The sequence below is a fragment of the Oncorhynchus masou genome, chromosome 17 (genome assembly GCF_036934945.1).
Source record: "Oncorhynchus masou masou isolate Uvic2021 chromosome 17, UVic_Omas_1.1, whole genome shotgun sequence".
NCBI lineage: Eukaryota > Metazoa > Chordata > Actinopteri > Salmoniformes > Salmonidae > Oncorhynchus > Oncorhynchus masou.
The window spans coordinates 1,085,796-1,095,100 of NC_088228.1; the positions used below are offsets into that span (position 1 = coordinate 1,085,796).

A 9,305-nucleotide genomic window follows, 5' to 3' on the forward strand; every position below is an offset into this window, starting at 1 on the left:
ACCCCCTGTCCCTTCATTCTGAATAGAATCAGGACCCCCTGTCCCTTCTGAATAGAATCAGGACCCCCTGTCCCTTCTGAATAGAATCAGGACCCCCTGTCCCTTCATTCTGAATAGAATCAGGACCCCCTGTCCCTTCATTCTGAATAGAATCAGGACCCCCTGTCCCTTCTGAATAGAATCAGGACCCCCTGTCCCTTCTGAATAGAATCAGGACCCCCTGTCCCTTCATTCTGAATAGAATCAGGACCCCCTGTCCCTTCTGAATAGAATCAGGACCCCCTGTCCCTTCATTCTGAATAGAATCAGGACCCCCTGTCCCTTCTGAATAGAATCAGGACCCCCTGTCCCTTCTGAATAGAATCAGAACCCCCTGTCCCTTCTGAATAGAATCAGGACCCCCTGTCCCTTCTGAATAGAATCAGGACCCCCTGTCCCTTCTGAATAGAATCAGAACCCCCTGTCCCTTCATTCTGAATAGAATCAGAACCCCCTGTCCCTTCCTTCTGAATAGAATCAGGACCCCCCGTCCCTTCTGAATAGAATCAGGACCCCTGTCCCTTCTGAATAGAATCAGAACCCCCTGTCCCTTCATTCTGATCTGGTCCTAGATCAGCAGTCCTATTCTGAGGTTTATGAATACGGGCCAGATCAGTAGAGGGCACTGTCCCAGCTGTGTCTGGTAGTAGAGACCTCATCTCAGAATAGATACAATAAAATAACATGAATTCTTCAGTGTGAAATAAACAGGGAAGATCTGATACAGATAACTAACTTCAACAGAAACATGACAATGAGGCTGATTATTATTTACATTCAAAACTAGATTCAACTAGTATAAGAGACACTGTGTAAATAGTAACTCCATGCACGTCCCCTCTAATGGAAGAGGTATGATGATAACTCCCTCCAGCCATGCTTGAAGGAGAACAAACTGAGCAGAAGCAGGTAGAGAATTGACAAACAATCAAGGATGGCAATAAAGAACATATTTGGAATCTGACAGTGATGTCATCAGTCATGTGTGTGTTTCCCTGACGACACGGCTGCGGTTGGCGTGGAGCTGAGCCAGCTGGGATCTGAAGCCGCCGCTCTTCTTCCTGGGCTCCTCCTCCTGTGGGGGCGTGGCCTCCTGCTGGGTCTCCATGGTAACAGTGGAGGGGACCACCTGGAAGGTGAGGACCTTGCGTGTACGCTCCAAACCGCTGACATCACTGTTCTCCTGCAGGTCACAACATACACAATGGAGCGGTAACGCTAACTGCCAGGGACGGGGTTATGAAATCATTTCACTCTCCGAACAGTATCACGAATGTGCGACTGATATCCAGAATAAAAATTAATTAAAAAACGCTTGTAACCTGAGCACTGTTGCACGCGGAGGAGGCTAGTGCTCTATTGCTGCGGAGGTGCTGGTGAGATGGGAGCAAGTAGACGGAGGCAGAGAGAGAAGCTACTGGGCTACAGCCAAGACGACCTCACATGTAGTGTATGTTGTGACCAGCAGGAGAACAGTGTGCGTATACAGATTGTATGTAGGCTTGTCTCCCATATGAACCTGCCCTGAGTGTCAGACTGGGTTCAAATGACTTCTGGTTCTTTTTTCCTTTATTTGTCTGGTATGGTGTGCATGTATGTACAGTTGAAGTCGGAAGTTTACATACACTTAGGTTGGAGTCATTAAAACTTGTTGAAAAACAACTACACACATTTCTCGTTAACAAACTATAGTTTTGGCAAGTTGGTTAGTACATCTACGTTGTGCATGACCCCCATTCATTTTTCCAACAACTGTTTACAGACAGATTATTTCACTTATAATTCACTGTATCACAATTCCAGTGGGTCAGAAGTTTACGACACTAACTTGACTGTGCCTTTAAACAACTTGGAAAATTCCAGAAAATGATGTAATGGCTTTAGAAGCTTCTGAGCTAATTGACATCATTTGGGTCAATTGGAGGTGTACCTGTGGATGTCTACCTTCAAACTCAGTGCCTCTGACATCATGGGAAAATCAAAAGAAATCAGCCAAGACCTCAGAAAAAACATTGCAGTCTGCTTCATCCTTGGAAGCAATTTCCAAAAGCCTGAAGGTACCACGTTAATCTGTTTAAACACCATGGGACCACGCAGCCGTCATACCGCTCAGGAAGGAGATGCATTCTGTCTCCTAGAGATGAACGTACTTTGGTGCGAAAAGTACAAATCAATCCCAGAACAACAGCAAAGGACCTTGTGAAGATGCTGGAGGAAACAGGTACAAAAGTATCTATATCCACAGTAAAACGAGTCCTATATCAACATAACCTGAAAGGCCGATCAACAAGGAAGAAGCCACGGCTCCAAAACCGCCATAAAAAAGCCAGACTACGGTTTGCAACTGCACATGGGGACAAAGATAGTACCTTTTGGAGAAATGTCCTCTGGTCTGATGAAACAAAAATAGAACTGTTTGGCCATAATGATCATCGTTATGTTTGGAGGAAAAAGGGGGAGGCTTGCAAGCCGAAGAACACCATCCCAACCGTGAAGCACGGGGGTGGCAGCATCATGTTGTGGGGGTGCTTTGCTGCAGGAGGTACTGGTGCACTTCACAAAATAGATGATATCATGAGGGAGGAAAATTATGTGTATATATTGAAGCAACATCAAGACATCAGTCAGCAAGTTAAAGCTTGGTCACAAATGGGTCTTCCAAATGGACAACGACCCCAAGCATACTTCCAAAGTTGTGGCAAAATGGCTTAAGGACCACAAAGTCAAGGTATTGGAATGGCCATCACAACGCCCTGACCTCAATCCCATAGAACATTTGTGGGCAGAACTGAAAAAGCGTGTGCGAGCAAGGAGGCCTACAAACCTGACTCAGTTAAACCAGCTTTGTCAGGAGGAATGGGCCAAAATTCACCCAACTTATTGCGGGAAGCTTGTGGAAGGATTCCCGTAACATTTGACCCAATTTAAACAATTTAAAGGCAATGCTACCAAATACGAAATGAGTGTATGTAAACTTCTGACCCACTGGGAATGAGATGGAAGAAATAAAAGCTGAAATAAATAATTCTCTACTATTATTCTGACATTTCACATTCTTAAAATAAAGTGGTGATCCTAACTGACCTAAGACAGGGAATTTATACTAGGATTAAACGTCAGGAATTGTGAAAAACTTACTTTAAATGTATTTGGCTAAGGTGTATGTAGATTTCTGATTAATTAATGTAGCACCCACAATGTTATTCATCAGGTCATGGGCTGGAGTAGCTATTTAGCTAGCTAGGCTAATTCAGGCCACATTTTGTGCTTTCTCCACAACCCCATACAGATAACACAACAGCCTACATGTTGGTGCTTGTTGTAGCCATTTAACTCCATCTGGCATTGCCTTCGTGAACTGTCACTCCACTTGGTACACATTGAGTCTCTTTACTGCTTTGATAGGACAACATAAACAACAAGCTAGACAGATGAAGGCTACCAGACTTTATGGGGCGTACCTCATACAAACTACACTGAAAAGTGTGTGATTTTATTAACTTAATCATTTCAAATGTCGTTGTATATCCCTGTATGTAACAATGTCAAATGGATATTAGAATTTCATTTAGACAAAGGCCAGTGTTATCAAAGGCCAGTGTTATCAAAGGCCAGTGTTATCAAAGGCCAGTGTTATCAAAGGCCAGGGTTATCTGTTATCAAAGGCCAGGGTTATCTGTTAGCAAAGGCCAGTGTTGTTAAAGGCCAGTGTTGTTAAAGGCCAGTGTTGTCAAAGGCCAGTGTTGTCAAAGGCCAGTGTTGTCAAAGGCCAGTGTTGTCAAAGGCCAGTGTTGTCAAAGGCCAGTGTTGTCAAAGGCCAGTGTTATCAAAGGCCAGTGTTATCAAAGGCCAGTGTTATCAAAGGCCAGTGTTATCAGTTATCAAAGGCCAGTGTTATCAAAGGCCAGTGTTGTCAAAGGCCAGTGTTGTCAAAGGCCAGTGTTATCAAAGGCCAGTGTTATCAAAGGCCAGTGTTATCAAAGGCCAGTGTTGTCAAAGGCCAGTGTTGTCAAAGGCCAGTGTTGTCAAAGGCCAGTGTTGTCAAAGGCCAGTGTTGTCAAAGGCCAGTGTTGTCAAAGGCCAGTGTTGTCAAAGGCCAGTGTTATCAAAGGCCAGTGTTATCAGTTATCAAAGGCCAGTGTTATCAAAGGCCAGTGTTATCAAAGGCCAGTGTTGTCAAAGGCCAGTGTTGTCAAAGGCCAGTGTTGTCAAAGGCCAGTGTTATCAGTTATCAAAGGCCAGTGTTATCAGTTATCAAAGGCCAGTGTTATCAAAGGCCAGTGTTATCAAAGGCCAGTGTTGTCAAAGGCCAGTGTTGTCAAAGGCCAGTGTTGTCAAAGGCCAGTGTTGTCAAAGGCCAGTGTTGTCAAAGGCCAGTGTTGTCAAAGGCCAGTGTTGTCAAAGGCCAGTGTTATCAAAGGCCAGTGTTATCAAAGGCCAGTGTTATCAAAGGCCAGTGTTATCAAAGGCCAGTGTTATCAAAGGCCAGTGTTATCAAAGGCCAGGGTTATCAAAGGCCAGGGTTATTAAAGGACAGTGTTATCAGTTATCAAAGGCCAGTGTTATCAAAGGCCAGTGTTATCAGTTATCAAAGGCCAGTGTTATCAAAGGCCAGGGTTATTAAAGACCAGGGTTATCAGTTATCAAAGGCCAGTGTTATCAAAGGCCAGTGTTATTAAAGGCCAGTTATCTGTTATTAAAGGCCAGTGTTATTAAAGGCCAGTGTTATCAAAGGCCAGTGTTATCAAAGGCCAGTGTTATCAAAGGCCAGTGTTATTAAGGACCAGTGTTATCTGTTATCAAAGGCCAGTGTTATCAAAGGCAGGGTTATTAAAGACCAGTGTTATCTGTTATTAAAGGCCAGTGTTATCAAAGGCCAGTGTTATCAAAGGCCAGTGTTATCAAAGGCCAGTGTTATCAAAGGCCAGTGTTATCAAAGGCCAGTGTTATTAAGGACCAGTGTTATCTGTTATCAAAGGCCAGTGTTATCAAAGGCCAGTGTTATCAAAGGCCAGTGTTATCAAAGGCCAGTGTTATCAAAGGCCAGTGTTATCAAAGGCCAGTGTTATCAAAGGCCAGTGTTATCAAAGGCCAGTGTTATCAAAGGCCAGTGTTATCAAAGGCAGGGTTATTAAAGACCAGTGTTATCAAAGGCCAGTGTTATTAAGGACCAGTGTTATCTGTTATCAAAGGCCAGTGTTATCAAAGGCCAGTGTTATCAAAGGCCAGTGTTATCAAAGGCCAGTGTTATCAAAGGCCAGTGTTATTAAGGACCAGTGTTATCTGTTATCAAAGGCCAGTGTTATCAAAGGCAGGGTTATTAAAGACCAGTGTTATCTGTTATTAAAGGCCAGTGTTATCAAAGGCCAGTGTTATCAAAGGCCAGTGTTATCAAAGGCCAGTGTTATCAAAGGCCAGTGTTATCAAAGGCCAGTGTTATCAAAGGCCAGTGTTATCAAAGGCCAGTGTTACCAAAGGCCAGTGTTACCAAAGGCCAGTGTTATTAAAGACCAGTGTTGTTAAAGACCAGTGTTATTAAAGGCCAGTGTTATTAAAGGCCAGTGTTATTAAAGACCTATACATTTGATTTGTTCACAGAAGCGCGAGATAGAACTTTGTGAAATAACACAAATCTGGGCTACCTACCGCCTTTCCATCAGGATCGCTATGGAGACCACTGCAGTTGAGACTGTTGCTTTGGATGCATGTTCCCGCCCTCTGACGACTTCCTCTGGACCTCTTCTTCCTCTTCCTCCCTCTGCTCACAGCCTGGTTCTCATATTTCCTCAGGTTCCTACACACAAGGTGTTTGTTACTTCAGTGAGTGAGTGAGTGTGTGTGTTAAATTGAACCTTTATTTAGCTGTGTTACCTCAGGTTGTGAGTGTGTGTTACCTCTGTAGGAAAATGTGTGGTCTGGAGCAGGCTGGCTGTTCTCCCCTGGTCTGCTCTCTGTGTCTAATCCGGCCCAGATGAATCCACAGCCTCCTGATAGCAACAGTAGTACTGTGGGTTACTTACTTACACACACACACACACACACACACACCACACCACACACCTCTCTCTTACCCTTTAATGTTCTGTGGTCTTCTGGGTGTCCACTTCTTCATGAGAACCCATTGGTCACATGACAAGGAAGTGGGATCTGATAGACCAATCAGAGAGAATGTCTATTAGAATCAGACATCTGCTCAGCAGGTTTGTTTTGCTCGGTACAGGACTTCTCTGACAGGGTGGGTGTGTTTGTGTGTATTCACCATTGTCTGTTAGTTTGTCCAGCGGAGTGGGTCTTCCCCTCTGGGCTTCTCTGTGAAGTCTCTGACATGTCAAACACAGACCAGGGGGAAGAGTTAGTGGAGTGCCTTGAACCATGAAGGAGGGGCCAGAGACAATGCTGTCCAATGAGCAGCAGGATTCAGCGTCTGACTCTATGCCCCTTTCCGTCTGCCCCGTCACCTTTCCACCAATCACAGCCTTCCTCTGGCTGACTGACAGCTCTAGCGGTGGTGACCCACATTCTGAGACACTGTGGTTTCCATGGTGATGATCAATCAGGTCATGATCCGTGGCCTCGTCTGAGATCACGATGCTTGAGTCAGCAGAGTCCCAGTCCGGCCCTGTCCCTTCACCCTGCACTCGCCGCCTACTACTACTCCTCCTCCTCGTCGTCATCCCCGGCTGGGCAGCAGGGTCACTGGAGCCCCAGGCTTCAGAGGCCTTGTTGGAGGCTGAGCGACTCAGTCTGGATGGACGCATGGAGCTTCCCCACCTCACACAATACTGCAGATTCAGCTGCAACACAGGGAGAGCATTACACACACAAACCCTGCAGATTCAGCTGCAACACAGGGAGAGCATTACACACACAAACCCTGCAGATTCAGCTGCAACACAGGGAGAGCATTACACACACAAACCCTGCAGATTCAGCTACAACACAGGGAGATCATTACACACACAAACCCTGCAGATTCAGCTACAACACAGGGAGATCACACCCCCTTGTTCTGGACCAGAACAAAAAGGTCTGAAGGAGAAGTATCTAAATAGCTAGTTGCCATTTCAGACAGAACATGTGGTATATTACCTGGAAGAAAATATATAAGGCAATGTTTATATGACCCCCTTTCAAACAGTCCCTTATTTACCACTTTCTTGCAGGTATACCCCTTTTATACATATCAGTGAGTAACTAGCAGATTGGGAGGGGTGTTGTTAAAGTAACGGCCCAGTGTTTCCAGATTTATATGAAATATCACCTAGAACCACTTACAATACCAAAAAAACATTGTTTTTCATTTCAAATTAGGGAGGTGTTTTAAACAATGGAAGTGCAAAACATCTACCTGCAAAAAACAGAACCAATCTCACAGACCCAATTCCTGTATTTTGGTTACAGGGTCTGAAAATGCAGCAATCTTGACTAGTTCTTTAGGTGGGATTTAAATGTGTCATGTTTTTCTTTCTTCTTACCACTATCCCTTTCAATTACACAAAAAAGCAGCCATACATTTGTGGGATTTTGGTATGTGTATGAAAGGGATATAGTTAAAGACAACGATTTGTGAACTTTGCCTGTTGAAAAGCGATATCCCAAGTATAAATACTGTAAAGTACACACACTAAAGGGTAAAACAATATGTTGAGTAAATGGGTTTAGAAATGTGCAAACTTCAAGGTGTTGGGGATCAATGAAGAGGAACTTCTGCTGTCATGACTTACCAGGACCACCTAATCAGATGTGCCTTTTGTTAACTAAACAAGGTGTTAAATGGAGGTGAAAAGGAGACACGAGTGGTACTTTAATGTTGTGCTTCTAGCTGCCTACCCTGATGTAGCCACCGGTCTCACCTCCTTGACTTCCTTGGTCTGTCGAATATTGAGACCTGTGAATAAAAGGACCAACTGTTTGCTGCCTAACTAGCTATTGCCACTAACGTTACTTCAGTGTTGTTGTTGCTAACATACTGCTAGCTAACTAGCTATTGCCACTAACGTTACTTCCGTCTGTTGTTGCTAACATACTGCTAGCTAACTAGCTATTGCCACTAACGTTACTTCAGTCTGTTGTTGTTGCTAACATGCTGCTAGCTAACTAGCTATTGCCACTAACGTTACTTCCGTCTGTTGTTGTTGCTAACATGCTACTAGCTATTGCCACTAACGTTACTTCCATCTGTGGTTGTTGCTAACATGCTGCTCGCTAGCTAAGGTAAATGACTGCGCTGAAATCTTACCAGCTAGCTAGAACAAATGTCCTAGCCAAACCAAATGATCTGCCTGGGATAGGTACAACACAACTAGAAAAACCTATACAGTAGCTAGTTAACTAAGCTAACTCAGTTAGCTAACTGTTTGTTGTGTTTAAGTTAGCCATCAGCGTCAAAACAGTTACTGTATTAGCTGGCTAAAAGTTACTTACTGAGTCTCAAAATGTTCATAGTCTATCCGCTTAGAAAGAATCATCTCCGTGGTCTCCTGCTTTGAGCTTTTGCTAACTACCGTAACTAGATGTTTGAAAGTAACGGACGGCGAATGAAAGCGGATTTCGGGTAGGACCGAGGCAGATTTCGGTTAGGATCGAGGCAGATTTCGGTTAGGATCGAGGCAGATTTCGTTAGGACCGAGGCAGATTTCGGTTAGGATCGAGACAGATTTCGGTTAGGATCGAGGCAGATTTCGGTTAGTTTCGAGGCAGTTTTCGGTTAGCTTCGAGGCAGCAACAACTCACCTCTCTCGCGCAAAACTCACATCAAACTTCAGCACATGCGCACGGGTGACGTGTTGTTCGCCAACGAAAGGCTCTTTTTTTTTTGAACGGCTCTTTCTGATGAACTTCGAGAACCGAATAGCATTGTGTGAAAGAGCCGTTCATTCGAATCCCTGCTCTACATTCTACTGCCTTTTCAGCTAAAAAAACAAACAATGTTTTTCTGCAGATAAATTACAACATAAGTATCTAAAGTGGGCGAATCGTCACTGCAGAAACAATAAATTGTGTCGAGAGCGTGTCAATCTGGTCCACTCTGATTTTTTTCAATGCATAAAAACAGATGCACAATCGAGAGCATCCGATCTTCAACTGCACCGCCCTCAACCTCAAGGCTCTCCAGAGGGTAGTGAGGTCTGCACAACGCATCACCGGGGGCAAACTACCTGCCCTCCAGGACACCTACACCACCCGATGTCACAGGAAGCCCATAAAGATCATCAAGGACAACAACCACCCGAGCCACTGCCTGTTCACCCCGCTACCATCCAGAA

The 9,305-nt window shown here is 44.5% G+C and overlaps 1 protein-coding gene across 3 annotated transcripts; it reads right to left on the reverse strand.

Moving 5' to 3' along the window:
- Positions 1-785: 785 nt before the first annotated feature.
- On the reverse strand, positions 786-8,830 carry si:ch211-227n13.3 (uncharacterized). Of its 3 annotated transcripts, XM_064992026.1 has the most exons (7): positions 8,464-8,819; positions 7,870-7,927; positions 6,299-6,833; positions 6,111-6,186; positions 5,934-6,026; positions 5,686-5,833; positions 786-1,222 (listed from the first exon to the last, which is right to left on the reverse strand). In XM_064992026.1, the coding sequence occupies exons 1-7, from the start codon at positions 8,505-8,507 to the stop codon at positions 1,019-1,021; spliced, it is 1,158 nt and encodes a 385-aa protein (XP_064848098.1). In that variant the 5' UTR covers positions 8,508-8,819; the 3' UTR covers positions 786-1,018. The 3 variants fall into 3 exon arrangements, with proteins under 3 accessions (XP_064848098.1, XP_064848101.1, XP_064848100.1); XM_064992029.1 differs by lacking the exon at positions 7,870-7,927 and having other exon boundaries at positions 8,773-8,830; XM_064992028.1 differs by lacking the exon at positions 7,870-7,927.
- Positions 8,831-9,305: the final 475 nt, after the last annotated feature.